Raw genomic sequence first — 19,548 nt, forward strand, 5'->3', positions numbered from 1 at the left:
AAACAACACACCCTTTTCTATAATGTTATTTAACAGTAGCTTTTAGCTAATGACTTTGCCTATATTATCATAGGAAATTCCCATCTAAATGAGATGTTTCACTGCAGTAAAAAGTAGCCCATACAGTGTATAATATAATAATAGGCACATATATAGATTGTTCTGTAGAACATCAGTATTTAGAAGGATGAGATCCGCTGAAAACATTGCTTATAACAACAGTAACATTCTTGCAAAAATTTACTAACCCAAATAGTTCAATATGGACCACACATCATTATCTCTGAAAAATACTTGGCTAATATCAGTAATGTCGACTGTTTTTATAAGTGTCTTTGCAAACTCGAACAGCATGTTAGCCAGTGGTATCTCCGAAATAAATACAGACAATGTATAGTTGAACTCCTGAAAATTAATGTTTTTTTGATATTAGTATTTTAAGATGTAAATATATTTGATCCGCTTATATAAATGTAACATAATTGTTTATGTGTTTATGTGATATTGTTATCACCCACAAATCACAAAGTAAAAAAATACAACTTTAGAAGGATATGTATAATTGATATAGATGTATATTAATTTTTATATTGAAAAATATATTTTAAAAATTCTCATATGAATATTTAGAGATTTTCCATATACTGCTACTGATTTGTAACATTATTTAACTGTTGATAATTTAATTAGAAGCATTATATATTGTGGTGCAATGCTTCCAAGGATGATGGAAAAAGTTAGTATCAAATTATAGAAAATTATAAAAGAAGTATATTTCTTACCAGTCTTAGTAAATACTCTGTGATTAAAATGTTTAATGCTTGATATGTAGGCTCTAAGCGTTGAATGAAATGTTTTTGGCATGGAGTAGGCTCTCCTGAAAATGTATCAAATAATTTATTGCGTAAATTAAATTATTTTAGAGTCAAAATTTAAGAGCAGATGGTGAAGGAGATGTAGGAGAAGTAAGAAAATTAACAATAGATGAATATATTTATAAATATTTCAATTTGTTATATTTGATAATATTGAATGCGCTAATAATATGAAGTTATAATAAATTACGCGACATAAATGAGAAATTTTTTCAATGCTATAAAACTAAAAATTAAAGTTAGCGACATTTTTCAAAATTTTGAGGAATAACAAAGTATTATTAGAGGCTATTATAATAAGTGAATAATTAAAACGTACCACTATTCGTACTTTTTAGCATCGCAACGATATGGCCTCGTAGATACGCACGCAAATCGTTTAAAATCCCATTTTTTTCAAACAAATCAAAGATAAACTTTTGAAAGTTTTCCGTGGAATCTTCAGGTTGCACATCAGCATTTATTTGAATCGGATCGTTTTCTTCTCTCTGAACATATTCCATAATAGCTTGATTTATGTTTGTATGGATTCTTGCATTCTCAAAGATAAATAATTTTTATTTGAAAGCACTAAAATTTTCAAACTTCCCAAACAATTTATTTTGTTGACGTTTCCGGTTGCTATTGACAGTAGCAATTTTAACCATCTTTTATCATTTATGAGAAAATATCTCCACCAAACGTGATAGGTCTTTTTGGTTTAAGGTTATTAAATAATTATTATTAAATTATATAAAACTTTAAATAATCGATTTCTGTTCACACATGCATAATATTAAATCATTGTATAGTAAGCCATTCGAGTCAAACGATGTTGCTAAAATGTTCCATAATTTTACCTACGCATCCAACAGTCCCTGTGGCGCAGAGGATAGCGCGTTGGACTTCTAATCCAAAGGTCGTGGGTTCGATCCCCACCAGGGATGACAACTCCTGTTTTTATTTTTCTATTCTTGACTTTTTATATACTTTTTTCATAAGTACATATTTAATTTCATTATACTGACATAATGATAAAAACGATGTAACTTTCCGGAAAGTCTCCCATGTTTTCGTTGGTTGCTTAAAATACATACATATTTTATGCTCATTGCTCATATTTTATTATTTAGATTTAACGTTTGTTTTTCGAATAAGTATGCGGAATTATTGATAATAGATGAGAGGATTTTAAAAATTACTTTCAGCGATGATCGTTATCATTCGGGGTGTCCGTAACTCTATTATTCGAAAGAAACAAATATTTAAGTAACAAATTCAATTTATTTCAACTAGGCTTTGTGCAAATTAAACAAATGTCAGTCATATGTAAATATTGTATAGGTACGTATTTCTTCTGTACCTGTGCTAGAGCGGGCAAGCTAGGTGGTGATTCGCCTGATTTTAGCGATCACCGCCACCCTTTAACATTGTCCATGAACTCTGCAAATGCATTGCTCCGTTTCCTCTTAAGGTTTACGACGGGATCAAAGGAATGGACAGAGAAGGGTGACGGGCCCTTATTGTTTTTATCTTAATCACAAATAAATTGTTATATATTGCTTTACTACCTTGTTTCATAAATAAATATACCTAATTAAATAGGTATCGTGAAATATTATTTACTAGTTTTCGCCCCTGTTTTCCCCGTGGTTGAGGAGTTAACATTTTTTTCAAAGGTGCGTGGATTACAGAGTGACAGTTAATCATTAGGGTGTGAATAAAATATAGATTCTCTTTTTTAATAAGGAACTTTGTTTTCTTTTATAATGTAGCATAAAGATGGATGATGTAGGAATGAAAAGAAATCGTGTAATACGCCGTTTTGATTTTGCTTAATAAGTATTATCTAAGATTTAAGCTTTGACGCTTAAGTCCAAACATTTACATATTCCTTCCACGAAACCTTGAAATAAAAAAAAAACGCCTGTGGACCGTGGCGTTTAATTTTCAACAACTATGCTAGTCGTTCACCTGATGATAAGCGATTACCTTCGCGGCCATGAACATTGGCAGAGGTAGGCAAATGCGTTGCCCGCTTTTGGGGTAAATGATAAAGAAAGGATTGTTAACGGGAATAAAAGACTAGACGGTAAAGGATGAGGAAAAGAATACAGTCCTTCCTCGGTACGTTTGGCCCATTTCGTGCTAAACCATGCTATACACTCTTTTTTTCATTAAAGACTTGGTGAAATTAATTCATGCATGTATCCAAATTTTAAAACGTTTTCTATTGTCCTATTTCATGGTGGCAGGTCTTAATAATATTATATTATACTATGATTCCACTGATCCAGTTGGATATATATAGAATATAATAAAAGTACAGTGTTATGAAGATACTATCGCTTATTCAATGTCTATGATGACTGTCGCGGCCACCGGTCCCCCAGTCATAGACTTAGCTATAGTAGGTTCCCGTAGTATTATACTAGATACTACTGTTTGATAAAATAATATAATACTATACTAGAATATAAATACATAAAATAATACTATAGTAGATACTACTGTTTGATACACTTAATTATTTAGTGGGACTCCCAGTGGCGCATAAGGCAATGAACCTCAGAGTATTTTTAATATTATGTTACATTAACTACGAAATATACATAGCAGTTTCAGCGAAATGAACGTAAATTAAATAAGTAAAAAACAATTTATTTCTAAAAATAAAATTATTATTAAGTAAATTATATTTAATTAAGAATAAAATTAATCAATATTTAGTTATTTGAAATTTGCTTGTCTCATATACAATATATTACATATTATAAATACAATAATATAAAATTTTAATATATGTACCCACGTTTTTTCAACATATTGTGTTCATGTTTTTGATTCATGTATTACTGTCAATTGTCAATGCAAAGATAAATGTCATAAAAGTCAAATCGGCTGATTGTCATTAGTCTTATTTTGTTTGTATATCTTTATTTACGTCAATTTTTCCTAAATCAATTCTCAAAATTACTTTCTAAATAGTTTTATTTGATAATAAATTACATTTAAACCGAAAACATGCGGCGGCGAGCCGGCGTTGGTGCTATACAAAAGCAACAATTGGAGCGCGATAAATACAAGGAAAAAGGCACGGAGATACAAGAAAATCAATTTCTGCAAATGCAAAAGCAGTTGGAAGTCTTTAGAGAGAACCTTGAAGAGTTTGCAACGAAGCACAAAAATGAGATAAAGAAAAATGCGCAATTCAGGAGGCAATTTCAAGAAATGTGCGCCGCTATTGGTGTTGATCCCTTAGCATCTGGAAAAGGGTTTTGGTCTGTGCTCGGTATGCATAAATAAATCTATTGGTAAAATACTAATTAAAGGACATGAAATAATTAGGTTGACATTTAACTTTATCTATTAATTATGAATTGGTTGCATCATAAATAATTTTCATTTCTCAAGACATAGACTATGATGTTAATTTAATTTGCATAATAATTTATTAAAATATTTGTTTTAATAAGGTATTGGAGACTTTTACTATGAACTTGGAGTCCAAATTGTGGAAGCATGCCTAGCAACTAATTATAAGAATGGTGGACTAATTACATTGGAGGAACTGAGAACCAGACTGATCGCATCACGGGGAAAGGCAAAGAAACACCAGGATATAACTAATGAGGATCTGTTGGCAGCTGTCAAGAAGCTTAAGATCTTTGGGAATGGGTATGAAATGTTCATATCATAATATGTAAATTATTAATGTTTTTCTTGATTTACTTAACTGATGAGACTATTGTTATCTTTTAATAATAATTATTATACTTACACACTTTTTAAACATTTTTCAATGATAAATTCCTTTTTCCAAATTAACTACACTTTCTCATTATTCTATACAGCCATTTTCTATTCATGGAAAAACTATAGCATTTTTATTCATTTTATCATATAAATCTGATTATAAACTTAAACAGGTCAAATAATATTAGGTAAATCTTTTATTTCAGTTTCACTGTGATATCAATAGGAAAGGGTAAATGGTTGGTGCAGTCAATACCTGGTGAGCTAAATCTAGACCAAACGCTAGTTCTGCAGAAAGCAAGTTCATTAGGCACAGCTTGGATTTCCATTAGCATGCTTACTAGCGATTTAGGGTGAGTTTATGTTTCAAGTGTTTTAGTTACTTGCTTTAATTGGTAGGTACAAAGTTCTTAATGATTGACTTGAAATGTTTTACATGATTTGAACTAAACTTATTATAATGAATAAAGTTTACTAGTGCAGCAATTATTGGTGGTACATTAAATTTTATTTTAAAATAATTAATAATCTACAACTCTTATTAAACAATGAATTCTTGGTTTGAATGTTTAAAACAGGATATAACTCAAAGATTGTCAATGGCAAAAGGTGCACAAGTCATTTGTAGAAAGCTATTTAACTATAGGCCTGTGATCTAAGAAAATAAAAACTCATAAGAATTTTTTAATTTTAAATAGTTTTAACAATATTCCAGGTGGAACGAAACAAGGGCAGAAAATGCTGTTAACCACATGGTGAAGGAAGGTCTTGCATGGGTCGACACTCAAGATCCCAAGGAAACCCTGTTCTGGTTCCCGAGCATGTTCTCTGATTGTGTTGCTGCTTCATAAGTTGTTAAGGTGCATTTATTGTACAATTTATTCCTTTTTATTCTGTGTCAAATGTGGAAGATGTAAATTAAATATATTATATCATGTTTATATTTTTATTTTTCTAATATTGCACATTTAATATATAGTAACAATAATGTTGCTATTAAAAAAAATAAGTAAAGAAAGAAATTGATCCATGGATATATATCAGAAAAAATATATATATTTTTTATAATACAGTAACATTACTATCAGTACCTACTAAGACCTATCAGGACATCATACATAAAATAATCGAAGTTAATTAGACTACAAAAATATATATTTTATCAACTAGCAATACTATCTGTGGAGCTACTGTGAGGCAAGTTCATTTGGGTGCGTAAATCTTTATTCTCTTTATACAAAGCCTCTAACTTCTTCTTTAATTTTTCATTCATATCCACATAGGATTCTCTCCACCTGAAATAAAAAAAAAATGAATGCTCCTAGCTATTAAGAACTTAAAAATTTTCAAAAATTGGACTAAGAACCATCTTACTTTTTGTTCAGTTCCATTTGATTCTCCAAATGTTTATTTAACTCCGTTAACTCTTCTTCCTTTGTTGATACCATTCTGTCACAAAAATAATCTCAAATATAGAAAAAAAAAATGCAAAATTTAAAAATGTACATTCATAAAACAATAAAAATAAAAATATAATTTAACAGTCATACTTTTCGCTAAGCTCCGTTCGAGATGACATCATGCTTTGCAATTTATTTACCATCTCATGCGTTTCGTTCAGAGACTTTTGGAGGTGTTCCACTTGTAACCTAAAAGTAAACAATGGCATTTGAAAAATTTAAGCAATACAAAAAATTATCGTGTGAAATGACAAACGTTACTTTTATATACCGTAGGGATGCCATCTATTGACCGCTAGGCTAAATGGAAACTATTCCATTCTTTAACCGTTTTAATTGAATATTTATAAAAAAAACTCATAACTCTATTTAAGTAAGAGACTAAAATCGAATCACAAAATTATCAACGATTACTTCAACTCTGAACATTGTGTCTTCAACAATTTCTCTTCCCAATCCCTTCGTTTAGTTTCCCTTGCGTAGGCGTCCTGAATCCTTTGAATGTCCATCGCTAATCCTTGTTTTTCACAAACCAATTGTATGTTCCGCCGTTCCGATGTTACCTTTAATACAATATACTGCAATTGTATATATATGGGTACAAGATGTTTTACTTTATAAATGAGAAATTTTGAAAGAACAGAAAAAAATTGTAGACGACAAGGGTCGAAAGAAGAAGGTTTGAATCCCGTGATTCGAACCTTCTTTTTGCCATACCGTAGCAAAGCTTAGCCTCTCGGCCACCCGTAATCATCCAGGCCAGGCCTCATCTATGGAATTCCTTCTACTCTTTCATATGGGACATAAAGGGCTCGAATCCGTCGTGATCACATTTTTTCTTTTCTTCCAAATTTCTCATAAGTAATATTTATTCTTTATTTTGTCAAATTTTATGTAATCGATATTTGCCATAATATGTTTCGTAGGTTGGGTATTCCCCTATAAGAAACTTAATTCTATACTAAATCTCGTCATCACACACGACTGTTCGTTTGCTTTAAGATAAAAAAGCAATTTATAAGAGTTCTCAATATCAATGTTTTGATCCTACCAATTCTTGGAACACAGCATCGAGTTTTTGCTCTGCCACCGCCAACTTCGGATCGATTGTTTTGGCATTTTCATTTTGCTGTTCCACGATGCTTTCGTTTGCTGCTTGCAGTATTTTAATTTCCCTAGAAGGCATTTCAATTTAAAGAGTATGTATTATTCCGTATAAGTCAGACAAGAATAAGTATATTGCTGATATACTAGAAGAACAGGGTAGAGATCAGGTCAGTATCGTCCATATTCAAAAATAAATTAAAATCCCTTATTAATTTTGCACCAATTTACGACTATTGAATTCCAGAATCGAAGCATTACTGATGACTTACCGTAAAGCTTTATTTAGTAACAATCCTTTCTCGACCAACTCCATATCTAAATTTCTTACGTGTCCCAACATATCTGATACTTTTTCATTGTACTTATCTTTGATTTCATCTAATTCGGTCTTGTAATCCATTTCCACGTCTCGCTTTACCGCTGCCAATGATTGTTTAACCTTTGTTAATTCCTCTGGAAAATCAATAAGACTTATTTAAATTTAACCTGCTTCCATACTCTTCCTTAATAGTAATGAAAAAAAAAATTTTTCTCTGTTTTATATACCTGTTAGTACCGAGACTTTTCTCATTGCTTCATTCTTTTGAACGTTTACAGTATCGAAAAGTTGTAGAGCTTCTGCTACCTAAAACAAATTTTTTAAGTATTCGAGAACTGCAAATTATCATGTATTTTCATACAAAGAATCAAATTTACTTCCAAAACAATACAAATACCTTTGCTTTCGCTTCTGTTTCCTTTTTCACGTGTTCGATGCAATTTTTTTGGCAAGTTGCAAGTTGATTTTTTATATCCTCATTATTTTTCCTTTCAGCTATTGAATTTATTTTCAACTCATCTAGCGTTTTTCTTTGATTTTCCAACGACACTTCTAAGTTACTACATTTCTCTTTATAAGTGGCTATTTCTTTTTCTTTGTTTTTTAATTCAGTTTCAAGAAAATTTCTTTCCGAAATTATTTTCTTGTATTTTGATTCCAATTCAACATAGTCAGCAAGTGCTGTTTCTAATTTCAATTCCAAGTCGCGATTTTCATCTTTGTAGTTCTAAAATTTATGTCATAAAAGTGTCTTTATTATAATTTATTCTTAAAAGTAGCTTTTGCCCTTGGCTTCGCACGCTGCGCGCGTTAATTTCGGTGTAATAGATGTTATTATACATATTATAAACCTTCACCAAAATCCGTTGCGTAGATTTAAAGATTTCAGCATACATAGGGACAGAGAAAGCGACTTTGTTTTAAATAAATAAATAAATAAATAAACTATGTAGTGATTAGTAGAGTAAGTAAGTAAGTAAAAACACAAGCTGGGTAAGTAGGGTAATTATGCGTTATATATATGCGCAATATATATGCGTTATTGTGTTACAGTCAAATAAAAACGTGAAGACCATCTACGGTCACTTAAAATCTTAATAAAAGAACACCTAGATAAGAAAAGTCTCATACAAACGCTTCGTCTAAACCAGTCTCAACTGAGATTAAAAAAGATTCACATGTACGCGTGAATGCTTACATTCGTCGAAAAGCACACATACGAAACTTTCCAATACAACTGACGGATTGTTCGAGCACGTTGAGCGTAAATAGAATATGTAGTTATAATTGAATATAATATTGTTAATAGGGAATATTGGTAATTACCTGCTTTCCCAATCTGTTATCATAATGTTGGTATGCCTTCAGTTCTGTATCCAATGCTTCTATGGTCTTTTGAGATGTCTGCCATAATACGTGCAATGAATCTCTTTCCTATAAAAATTCTTATATATGAAACAATTGTTTTACAGAAGTAATCGCTTTCAACACAGATCTCTCTGTCGAAATAAATAAATTTCACACAACGCCCTCTAAACACAAACTTGTGTTATCAAGGCTTGCGTATATAACTAGTATCATACCTACTTATCATTTTTTGGTAATATGGATTTACATATTGCAAATATACTTTAACCCAAACCCTATGAAATGAATATATTAATTCACTCTGGCGTACTAGACCAAAGAGTAGTATAACGGGTGCACTAGAAGCATTTTAAATATATCATAAGAATATATATAAAACCAAGATGTTTCGTTACCGTATAATTTGATTGCGGTGTATTATTTGTGACAAAGAAATTGTCTCTAATGTAGTAGAAGCCAGCCGCTATTTTTGGTGTGTTTCTACATCTCATATTAAATAGCGTTGATGATATTTTTGTTCAGTTTCGCTTCAAAGATATCATGACAGCAAGAATGTTTTTTCAATATTAAATTCCTTAAACTTAGACCAAACCGTACCTGGTTCTATGAGGAACTAACCAAATAGATAAATATAACATAGGTCTGGTATAGAAGTATTTTCTAGCACATTTAATTAACAAATTAGCGAAATAAATAGGATTTAAGATACCTTTGTCAATAATGCTACTTGTCTCTTTAATTCTTCCACCTCTCTACTCAGATCGTTGTCAAAACACTGCTGGGTACATTCTAACTTTTCCTTCAGAAGAGATCCCACTTGTTGAGAAAGCTTTTGATTATCAGTTATTAACTTTCTTATCTCTTGTTCTACTACTGATTGGTTTTGCTGCAATAGAGTGGATTTACGGTACAGTAATTTTAAAAATTATGAAAAAGATATATTTAATGTATAAGCAGTGTGGAAATATGTAAAAATCATGATACAAAATATTATGATAAGTAATATCAGGACGAGGATTGACTTCAATGAGGAATCTACTTACTCTATAGAAATCCAATTCTGATTGTAATGCCTCGACTGTATTACTTTCCATGTTGAATAAAATATATTCATAATTAATTCAGTTTCTATATTCCCTTATTAAAAATATAAGAATAACTAATAATAACCAAAAAATTTGCTTATGAATTCACATTTCCCGGGTTTGTTTGCCAAGTTTGTTGCTAAGCAACGCATTATTAAGATTATTTCTCCCCATATTTCAAAGAATTGTATAAAATACAAGTGATACTCTAAGGATTTTTAATTAAAAGATTAGTTCAGCAAAAAAAAATATCGATGCATTTATTAGTTATTACAATGCACATGAAATAGTCTATATAAAAAAAGCATTAACGTTTAAAGTCCATGTATATACCATACATATAGTATGTATGTACATGGGCTCTATAATGAGTAGTAAATTCAAACCACATCTAAATAACTGTTTGTTCTCGTTTTATAATTGAAAAAAGTGGTTTCATATTGTTTCGAGTTATATCTACTAAAATCTACCAGTACCTTAAAACTGTAGAAGGCAACATTTTATATTTTAAAAACCAAAACATGTCAACTTGACACATTTGATAATTTGACATTGAAGTTTCAACTTGGTGGATATAGAAGTCGAGAGCTCAAAATGTTTACAAAAATGCGAAATCTAAATTATTAAGAAATCCAGTCTCATTCTAAGCAAACTTTAAAATTAAATTATTTATCAGAGTTGAGAGTACTTATTGACAATGGCTCGGTAAGAACTTAATCGTATATTTCGTTCTCTGCTGAGTATTTATTTTCTTTATATTTTTTATTTGAGTACCTTTGTACTCAATGCATTAAACTTAATATTTTTTAGATTATATTTCGATATACGAGAGGATCAGTGGCCATTAGTGTACGACGATAAATATAATGTATCGTTTTGTGGTTTCGAAAAATTTCACGTATTTGATGCAAAGAAATGGCGCAATATAGTACAGGTAAATTGAATAGTGTGTTTTTCTTATCTTTATTGTTATATTGGAGAAACTAATTAGTGTTTTGTGTCCCAGTTGTGACGCGGATATTAAAAACTATATTGAACAGTTTAATTTGTTGCTAATAATTCAACTGGAAAATTACATCCTATTTTTCTTTTTAGTTTTTGAAGGAAGCAAATTTCATTACAGCAGAATGTCTCGTAAAACCAAATGAAGCCAAGGATCATGATTTGTTAGTAGTTCACACTAAGAAATATCTGAAATCACTTAAGGTAAATTTTTTATCATTATTGCATATTAAAAATTATTCATATAAACATCTCTGTTTGTTGTACGGTACAACTATTTATAGGAAATATAAAATAGATGTATATTTATGGTTTCCAGTGGAGTGCCAGAGTAGCAATGATAGCTGAGGTGCCGATAGTTGCATGTGTGCCAAATATACTTGTCCAACATGCTTATTTAAAACCTATGAGGTAAGCTGTATATTGATCTTCTATAATAGGTGATGTTTTTATAGTATGAACGTACAGAGCAGTATAGTTGGAAGTATGCAGATCTGATTGTTATACTACTTTTTGTTAACTTGTAAACATGTTTTTTTCTAATTGGATTCTCACCATAAATATATTTGCGTCCACACAATAGGCTCTCCACTTTTAAGCACATTTTATAATTAATAAAATAGCTTATAATCTTTTTATTAGCTAATTAGCTTCACCTATATGGTAGTGTAACCATCTCCTTAAGACTCATTTTTGACTCACTTTACTAATTAATTCAAACTTTGTACATTTATCAAGGATTGGTGACAATACAATAATTTTGAACATTTTATTCTATTATCTTAATTAGGATCGCCCAGATTAAATAACTTCCTTAGGTACCTCTATGAGTAAGTGAGACAATTTTGTTGATTCTATTGTAAAAGCAAGTTTGTTAGGTTCGTGGAACTATATTTATTTTATGAACAGACTAGATGGACGTGGAGGAGTACTAGTTCTCCTGGAAAAGTGTGAAATAACCTAATACATACATTTATAATCATTTGACAATAAATTGCAGATTACAAACGGGTGGTTCAGTATTAGCCGGTAAACTTGCCCTAGAGCGAGGTTGGGCCATCAATATAGGGGGTGGTTTCCATCACTGTAGTGGTGATAAGGGTGGTGGTTTCTGTCCATATGCTGATATCACACTGTTGATCAAGTATCTGGTCATGTATCGGAGCGTGCAGAATGCTATGATCGTGGATTTGGATGCACATCAGGTATTTTTTAAAATGTAAAATTTTTTTTTTCATAAAGTGTGTATGATATGGTTCTGCTTCTGATGTACTGTTTATTATAATCATAAATGTCACTTTCAGGGTAATGGTTATCAGCGAGATTTTCTCGGAGTGCCAGAAGTATACATAATGGACATGTATAATCGTCACATCTATCCAAAAGACGAGGAAGCGAAACGGGCCATACGGCGTAAGATTGAGCTTGGCAATAAAGTGGAGGATTTGGAATATATGTTGAAATTGCGGAAGTATGTTTGCTTTATATTGTTTTTCTGTGTACACATAGGTATTCCTTTTGTTCAGTATTTTTTTTTAATGTCATAGTCGGCAATGGAGCTAGTGGGTCGCCTGATGGTAAGCGCTACTACCGCCCATGAACATTTGGAGAGGCATAATGTTAATTGCATACCTTATGCCTCTACAAATTGCATTAAGGAAAGATTGATGAGAGGAATAAAAAAAGGACTAGAAAGGGTAAGGAAAAGGATATGTGCCTCCCGCTCCCCCACTCACCGTACGAAACATAAACTACTATTTCACGCCGGTTTTCTGTGGGGGTGTGGTACTTCCCCGGTTCCCCGTGGTTCTGCCACATACAAGAAAATTTTTTACACATACAAGAAAATGTTTGAGCGCTGACTTATTAAAATAATGGAATCCCGTTAAGAAAATTGAAATAGTGATATGCATGTGAACCTCCCTCCCATCTAATACACACAGGACTCAATTTGCCCTATTATATTAAACTAGCTTTTCGCCCGTGGCTATGCCCGCGTAGTTAAAGACAAAATAGAAAATATCAAGCTCTTCGCCGCACAGTTCCTGCTCAGTACATTCTGAGATAAGCGCGTTCAAGCATACAAACAAATTCATCAGCTTCATACAATATTAGTCTAGATGATATGTTTCGCGTAGAAGTTATATTATGACAAAAATTTATGGTAACTCTTTTTTTCAGGAATCTGAAAGCGGCATTAAGTGAATTCAAACCAGACATATTGGTGTACAATGCGGGTACAGACATACTCGATTCTGATCCACTCGGTCACATGAGAATTAGTGATATTGTAAGTGATGCTTGTGTATATATATTATTAAAAGAGGCTTTTTAAAGAGATAAAATTTAATGATATCGTATTTACTCCAGTGTGGGGAAAAAGATAGAACTATTGAATACATCTAGTGCCATAACTTTTCATAATGTGGGATCATAAATTAGGATTACTTTAAAACGGCTTGATAACCCCCATTCGGGTTATTTAACAGTTTTATGATTTTATATAACAGTTCATGTTGGTCTAGTCATAGTTGATTAAAATGGTTAAAACAATGATCGTATAGTTTATATGTTTTAGTTTGGGAAATAATATTGATTATATTGGGAAATATTGACTTAAATTAGATTTGAAAATATAATTTTATTTACTAATGCCAAACCAATTCTTAACATTTCTTTACCTAACGAATGATTTATTTTAGGGTATAATAAAACGCGACGAATTCGTTTTCGAGATATGCAAAGCTCAACACATTCCAGTGGTAATGTTAACAAGTGGAGGGTACTTAAGGAGAACTGCAAGAATCATAGCGGACTCCATCATGAATTTGAAAGCTAAAGGCCTAATCGGTAACGAGCCTAAGAAAACTAAAGAGTTCTTATCTATAAGCACTATACGCACCTAGTTGTTTGGACAATCTATGAAAAAACCTATTTATTCGAGAAAATTAATAATTTACAATTTTTTGACTTGATAATTAAAAATCACGTGACAAATATCATTTTTCCAGCAGAAATTATAGATTTAGCGCAAGCGGAATGTTTATTATAATCTGAAATGCACTTTTAAAAATGCACTGTTCCTATTTGGACTGCCGTAGATTCCTATTACATTAATTTTTAGGGTCATTTGTCTTTTTTTGGTGATTTAGGCTCCGTATATACTGTGGAAATACAGATATTTAGCTGATTTCATAGAAGATATGTGTTGTTATTAAGAAGCTCTGTTTGTATCGAGCCTAAGAACTGTTTTCGACGTTCAATTAAGATGTGCCAACTGAAACAGAGAAACATAGGTTTTTCTGTAATTTCTTAGATCTAGTCATTTTAAGGCCTAGTTACAGTTTACTGCGTTCAGATTGTGTATTTATTTTTCTGGATGATTGTAAATTTGACAGCTGTTAGAGTTCATTAATTTCAAAATAGGTAAAAAATAACGATGTAAGATATGAATGGTTACAGTTTTTTTATATTTTCGACAACAATTATTTATTTATAATTTTTTATTCCAAGTAGTCAAAATCCCAAAATAATATTATATTTGAATTCACCTTAGCAGGTTAAGATTCAAAACTATTTGAAAATAAAAAAAATAAATTAAAATTTTTAATATAGCATTACATTTGATCTCTTATAATATTTGCGAATGGGATTATTCAATTTACCCATAGCATAGGTAAATGTGATTCTACGCTATTTTTGTAATTTTTTTTTAGAATTAAATCGAAACTCAGTCGTGCAAATAACCTAAATTTAGTACAAAGAAGTAGTTATAAAATATATTTATCAGTATTTAACATATATTATATAAATCTATATAACACTATAAAATAAAGACTCCAAATATTATGTGCTCTAGTAACACTGTAATAGTAGAATAAAAAAATAGAAGTTTTTAAAACGTGTATGTGATACAAAATGATCTCATTTAATGTGCCAAATAATAGCAAATGTGATTTGCGTTAAAATCTAGTGCATCTAGTTCAACTATTTGTCATTTATAGATTGACTATTTATTAAAACTATTTACCTATGTGAAATAAATATTTTTTATCCTACCATGTTTGTTTTATTTATTAACGAGGTACCTAATTATGATAACTGAGAACAAAACTACAATTATTTGTATTAGTCAATAAAGCATCGAATGTCGCAATCCATAATTTATTAACGCAAAAACAAAGTGAAAATAATGACGTGATTTAAAATTTATAAATTCTAATAGGTGAATGAATTGGTAGGTATCTAATACTGTCGCGGATGAATTTTAACCAGCTCCCGTGGCCCCCTCACTCAAGTGGCTCGACGGAACACAGTGGGGTTTTGGTCGGTAAGAATCCGACATAACCCACGGCTCCATCCCCGGGGGCCGTGGGTATCTATGCAAGATTTCCCCACTATAAAAAAAAAAAAAAAAAAAGGTATCTAATACTGAACACATCCGATAGTTATATATAAATTGAAATGTTGCCAGAATTATTTTTACCATCATCGGTAACATTTTATCTAGTAGTGGTATTAAATTGAGAATAATATTCGTCCGTCGGTGTGTTGTTGTAGACAACTTCTTTGTAATATTTCTCCTTTTCTTTCTGTTGAAGCGCCATGAGCTGATTTTCTTCCATTAATTGTCGAGCAATTTCCCTGCAAATGCAAAATTAGATAAACAATTTATTTATAACACAAACATTCGTGGCACAAATTAATTTCAGGTGTGTACTAGACAGCTAAAATATGTAAGATGTTTTTATCACAAATAATTGTTAAATGACCACGAAAATCTTAGTTTGCCACAAGGTGTCGCTTGTAGTACAATTTATAAGAAAGAAACAAGGAAGAAGGAGATTTCTTGCTTTCTTACTTTCAATTTATTTATTAATGAATAAAATGTGATAAAAGGATTTATTTACCTTCTCTTTCTCTGGTCTGCGATATCTTGGCGCGCGACTTCACGCTGTATAGACTTCGCCAACGCCTGCCATTCTGCCTCCATTTTTTCCTCCGCTTCACGTTTTGCCTTTCAAATACGTAACCGAAATAATAAAACACAATATTTTTGGCAAAAAAGAACTTAAATCCTTCCTATCTTTATTTTTAGGCGACATTCAATTACTATTTAGGTTTGAGTAATCAGTGATAGATACCTACCTTTGCCGCAGCCATCTGCTCTTTTTGTGCCGCGTAAAACTTCTTCAATTCCTCTTGATTCATTCCTTTGTACATGAAACCGATGGCTCTAGAATCACAAAGAATTTATCAATGATTAAGTTCAAACGGTCTTCAAACCGACCTAGTAAATAATAATATTAATACTTTGCTGATTTTTCTTTAGTCATATAAGGTAACTTATAAATCGTTCGTACATATTATGGATAGTCTATGGTTTAAATCATAATAATAGCTAGGAAATAGACCATAGATACCTGTTCTTGCCAAGCGCGCTCTTAGCCACATCAGGGTTTTCAGTGAGCATGTCTGATGTCAGGTTATTGTACATTTCCGCTGTGTTGTCGGCTTCTTCCTGCTCCTTCATTATTATTTCCAACTGCTTTTTCTCTGCTGCCTGTATTCAGTATTACGTACATAAGTTTTGATTATTTAAATTTGGGCAGAATACAAAAGAAATATTTTATATGGGTTAATTAATTTACAGATCGTATACATTCAAGTGTCTAGTCTAACTTTGCATAAAATCATAAGACATACCAAGGCCTCATTGTATCTGAGATTAGCCTGTCCAAGGCGGTATCGACACTCTCTCTCCATTTTGTCTAATTCCCCGGCGCGGGCGTCTCTTGCTTTGATTGCCATCTGTAAATGAATGTTAGGTGTAGGTACTTATTAAATGAAAAATATATGTACGTATTATCCACACCACCACTACTCCAATCGGTGAGGAAACAGATTCTCGATCCTGTATAGCATTTACCATATAAGCCGCCTCCGCTTTCTTTCGCTCCTCCTCAGCGGCCTTCCTCTCCTGGACCTGCTGCTCGAGCCACGCGTTCTTCTGCTCCGCCATTATCTTCTTGCGCTCCTCGTATTCCAAGTCTTCACCTTCGAACCTTTTGTTCAATAGATTTTTTCAAATATACTACTTACGTATTTAAGATATAATCAAAGAAGAAAATAGTAAAAATAAAAATTTATCAACTTTTTAATGGTAAGTTTACTGATGTTTGACAAATTCAAGTAAAGTCACAATTAATAAATTTAAGAATAAAACAGTTTTTGATTTTGAAACAAGTTCGTTAATTTCGCTATCCATGTCTATAGATAAGGAAATGATTGTTTTACGAGTATACGTATTATCAAGGTCGTCTAATTGGTGCAAACTGTAAACCTACTTCTGTGCGCTGGACATGCCCACCGGTTCCCCATCCGATGCTCTTGGTGGCAACTGCATCTTCAGTACATCAGGATTGTTTAGGTCAAACTCTCGCCGGTCTTCAGCCCTTTGATACTTTTGGCGAAACTCGTCTATTTCTACATTGATGCGACGTCGCTCCTGAGTTAGAAGATATTTACTTTCGCATATTTATGACAATATAAGTATATATATTAAATTACAAATAAAATAGGAAAAGTAAGCTTCGATTTGATTTCAAAATTAAAACAGAATTAATGATTGTTAATTCATCTAAGCAGTTTAAGACATTTTATTTAGTACCAGCTTCCACCCGCGGCTTTGCCCGCGTGCAATAAGACAAATGACTTAGTGACTGTCTATTTCTATTTTATCCCAAGGAAGCATTTAATCAGGATAAAAAGTATCCTATCACCCAAGTCGTCTCAAACCCTGTCTGTCTACCAAATTTCATCAAAATCTGTTCAGTAGTTCAGCGTGATTGATAGACAAACATAAAAAAAAACTTTCACGTTTATAACATTAGTGTGAAGTGTGATAGTACGATAGTGTGATTATATTAGTATAGTATTATAGTACTATGTTATCTGTGGTATTACCACATTAAATACTATACTAGGTATTACGTATCTATTCCACTACCACAAGTCTGGTATTTTTTCAATTTAGAAATAGTATACCTCTTGTTCTCGAGCTTCCAACACAACAGCTAGATTACTGTCTTTAATCATCTGCTGAGCGAATGCTAGGTTCTTTCGCTCCTGCTCTTCCCTCTCAGCACGTTTCTCAGCCACCTGCCGCTCCAGGAATGGCAGGTCAACCTAGAGAAATACCTCCACATACTAAACACCACAAGTTATAATATATTACGAACCCTATTGATTCGGTTTTCAAAGGAGGCAATTGTTGGTTTACCAAGGTAAGGTCAATATTTTTTGTAACCTGTGTAAAGTGAATTAAGTCTTTTTTTTCTCATCACGTGGGCGAAGGAAAAATCTATTTCATTAGATATTTTCGAGTACATTTAGGAGTAATTGTGACCACTATGTAACGATTTCATTATGTTTTCAACATTTTTGTTGAGCAGATAGAAAATAGTAAAGGTCGTACTCATAGATAGATACATTTTCATTAATAATAGGTATGTTTACAAAAGTATATACACTAAAAAATGCATGCAACGAATTAAAACTTGATTGGATGGGAATAATTTAAATATGTTTAAAACAAAGGAAAGGTAGAAAATAACTAATAAGTATACACTATTTCGTATTTACTATTTTATGGTCTCATTACAAAAATCAGCCTAGCTTAGCAGCCCGAGGACAGTTGTTCGTTTTATTGTTTGATTTTTTGTTTGTAATCATTTATAAATTTTTTAATTTCGGATGAAGGCGGGATAAATGTCAATGTTTTACTTATTCCGAGCTGTGAACGAAAAATAGTCCTTTAATTGCATAAATTTAATTTATTGTCAATTAAAAAGTGAGTTCAACGATGGAAGATTCAGAGCTTTTTTATGTTGTCGTCGGCAATGGAGCTGGTGGGTCGCCTGATTGCAAGCACTACCACCACCCATGAACACATGCAGTGGCGTAGAAAGATATACTAATATATTCCGGTTAGTCGTGTTGTTTTTAATTAAATTTATTGCATTATCGTATCGTATCGTACTCACACCAATTTTTCTATTTCTAGCATTAAAAATCCTCGATCTTCTTTCCAGTTCGCATTGCCTCTTCCTTTCCCTATTCTGTGCTTCTTTCCTATCTTGTTCGTTGGATATTTGTAGTTTCATCATTTTTATAGTCTAAAAACGTATAGCGACCACGCAAAAAAAATACGGAGTAAAAATAATAAACCTTTGCAAAACGATCTAACAAGTCTGGTTGTTATGGTAACATTGCAAGATAAATCTTTTCTATATATATAAAATTCTCGTGTCACAGTTTTCGTTGCCATACTCCTCCGAAACGGCTTGACCGATTCCTCTGAAATTTGGTGAGCATATTGGGTAGGTCTGAGAATCGGCCAACATCTATTTTTTATCCCGATATTCCTACGGGATACGGACTTACGCGGGTGAAACCGCGGGGCGCAGCTAGTGCAAATATATATAAATAATAATGGAGTGCAGGTATTTAACCTTTATTAGCGATGATTTTTGGTTGAAAAATCACACCGTAGGTATCTTAATTGTCTGCGTGATATCAATGTATTAAAATATTTC

The 19,548-nt window shown here is 31.9% G+C and overlaps 5 protein-coding genes and 1 non-coding gene across 6 annotated transcripts in view; 3 read left to right on the forward strand and 3 right to left on the reverse strand.

The window, feature by feature from the left end:
- LOC119837255 overlaps positions 1 to 1,495 on the reverse strand; it is a 13,659-nt gene extending 12,164 nt beyond the window's left edge. Inside the window, exons 1-3 of the mRNA XM_038362772.1 lie at positions 1,195 to 1,495; positions 783 to 877; positions 249 to 405 (exon numbers count right to left, since the gene is read on the reverse strand). Coding sequence (XP_038218700.1) covers positions 249 to 405; positions 783 to 877; positions 1,195 to 1,378 — 436 coding nt within the window. The 5' untranslated portion in view covers positions 1,379 to 1,495. The remainder of the gene's footprint in view (positions 1 to 248; positions 406 to 782; positions 878 to 1,194) is intronic.
- A 233-nt stretch (positions 1,496 to 1,728) lies between these two features.
- On the forward strand, positions 1,729 to 1,801 carry Trnar-ucu. The gene has a single exon. It is a non-coding gene; the product is annotated as a tRNA-Arg (tRNA).
- A 1,965-nt stretch (positions 1,802 to 3,766) lies between these two features.
- LOC119837358 (vacuolar-sorting protein SNF8) lies at positions 3,767 to 5,516 on the forward strand. The gene is made up of 4 exons (XM_038362919.1): positions 3,767 to 4,146; positions 4,331 to 4,532; positions 4,817 to 4,963; positions 5,326 to 5,516. Exons 1-4 carry the CDS (start codon positions 3,879 to 3,881, stop codon positions 5,459 to 5,461), a joined length of 753 nt encoding a protein of 250 aa, XP_038218847.1. The 5' UTR covers positions 3,767 to 3,878; the 3' UTR covers positions 5,462 to 5,516.
- A 247-nt stretch (positions 5,517 to 5,763) lies between these two features.
- On the reverse strand, positions 5,764 to 10,062 carry LOC119837427 (putative leucine-rich repeat-containing protein DDB_G0290503). The gene is made up of 12 exons (XM_038363002.1): positions 9,908 to 10,062; positions 9,574 to 9,750; positions 8,823 to 8,930; positions 8,483 to 8,485; positions 7,894 to 8,223; positions 7,724 to 7,802; positions 7,447 to 7,630; positions 7,122 to 7,245; positions 6,485 to 6,633; positions 6,161 to 6,259; positions 5,985 to 6,059; positions 5,764 to 5,905 (listed from the first exon to the last, which is right to left on the reverse strand). Exons 1-12 carry the CDS (start codon positions 9,956 to 9,958, stop codon positions 5,773 to 5,775), a joined length of 1,512 nt encoding a protein of 503 aa, XP_038218930.1. The 5' UTR covers positions 9,959 to 10,062; the 3' UTR covers positions 5,764 to 5,772.
- Positions 10,063 to 10,514: 452 nt separating this feature from the next.
- Positions 10,515 to 14,983, forward strand: LOC119837380 (histone deacetylase 11). Its single transcript, XM_038362948.1, has 8 exons — positions 10,515 to 10,654; positions 10,760 to 10,883; positions 11,045 to 11,155; positions 11,271 to 11,362; positions 11,952 to 12,156; positions 12,256 to 12,422; positions 13,133 to 13,241; positions 13,654 to 14,983. The coding sequence occupies exons 1-8, from the start codon at positions 10,647 to 10,649 to the stop codon at positions 13,855 to 13,857; spliced, it is 1,020 nt and encodes a 339-aa protein (XP_038218876.1). The 5' UTR covers positions 10,515 to 10,646; the 3' UTR covers positions 13,858 to 14,983.
- Positions 14,984 to 15,453: 470 nt separating this feature from the next.
- LOC119837458 (RIB43A-like with coiled-coils protein 2) lies at positions 15,454 to 19,119 on the reverse strand. Its single transcript, XM_038363047.1, has 9 exons — positions 18,997 to 19,119; positions 17,999 to 18,139; positions 17,299 to 17,459; positions 16,881 to 17,016; positions 16,658 to 16,762; positions 16,375 to 16,514; positions 16,100 to 16,187; positions 15,862 to 15,968; positions 15,454 to 15,595 (listed from the first exon to the last, which is right to left on the reverse strand). Exons 1-9 carry the CDS (start codon positions 19,117 to 19,119, stop codon positions 15,454 to 15,456), a joined length of 1,143 nt encoding a protein of 380 aa, XP_038218975.1.
- Positions 19,120 to 19,548: the final 429 nt, after the last annotated feature.

The sequence above is a fragment of the Zerene cesonia genome, chromosome 27 (genome assembly GCF_012273895.1).
Source record: "Zerene cesonia ecotype Mississippi chromosome 27, Zerene_cesonia_1.1, whole genome shotgun sequence".
In the NCBI taxonomy this organism is placed as follows: domain Eukaryota; kingdom Metazoa; phylum Arthropoda; class Insecta; order Lepidoptera; family Pieridae; genus Zerene; species Zerene cesonia.

Bases quoted from the DNA above. Each gene is read 5' to 3' on its own strand.
- LOC119837358 (XM_038362919.1), top strand. From the start codon at position 3,879: ATGCGGCGGCGAGCCGGCGTTGGTGCTATACAAAAGCAACAATTGGAG. The intron at 4,147-4,330 runs GTATGCATAAAT...TGTTTTAATAAG, and splicing joins AGGGTTTTGGTCTGTGCTCG to GTATTGGAGACTTTTACTAT. The intron at 4,964-5,325 runs GTGAGTTTATGT...ACAATATTCCAG, and splicing joins ATGCTTACTAGCGATTTAGG to GTGGAACGAAACAAGGGCAG.
- LOC119837458 (XM_038363047.1), bottom strand. From the start codon at position 19,119: ATGATGAAACTACAAATATCCAACGAACAAGATAGGAAAGAAGCACAG. The intron at 16,515-16,657 runs GTATGTCTTATG...TACTGAATACAG, and splicing joins TCAGATACAATGAGGCCTTG to GCAGCAGAGAAAAAGCAGTT. The intron at 15,596-15,861 runs GTAAATAAATCC...TTGCATTTGCAG, and splicing joins GCAGACCAGAGAAAGAGAAG to GGAAATTGCTCGACAATTAA.
- LOC119837427 (XM_038363002.1), bottom strand. From the start codon at position 9,958: ATGGAAAGTAATACAGTCGAGGCATTACAATCAGAATTGGATTTCTAT. The intron at 8,931-9,573 runs GTATCTTAAATC...GAATTTTTATAG, and splicing joins AAGTAGCATTATTGACAAAG to GAAAGAGATTCATTGCACGT. The intron at 7,246-7,446 runs GTAAGTCATCAG...AATGCCTTCTAG, and splicing joins TTACTAAATAAAGCTTTACG to GGAAATTAAAATACTGCAAG.
- LOC119837380 (XM_038362948.1), top strand. The intron at 10,884-11,044 runs GTAAATTGAATA...TTTTCTTTTTAG, and splicing joins AATGGCGCAATATAGTACAG to TTTTTGAAGGAAGCAAATTT. The intron at 12,157-12,255 runs GTATTTTTTAAA...TGTCACTTTCAG, and splicing joins TGGATTTGGATGCACATCAG to GGTAATGGTTATCAGCGAGA.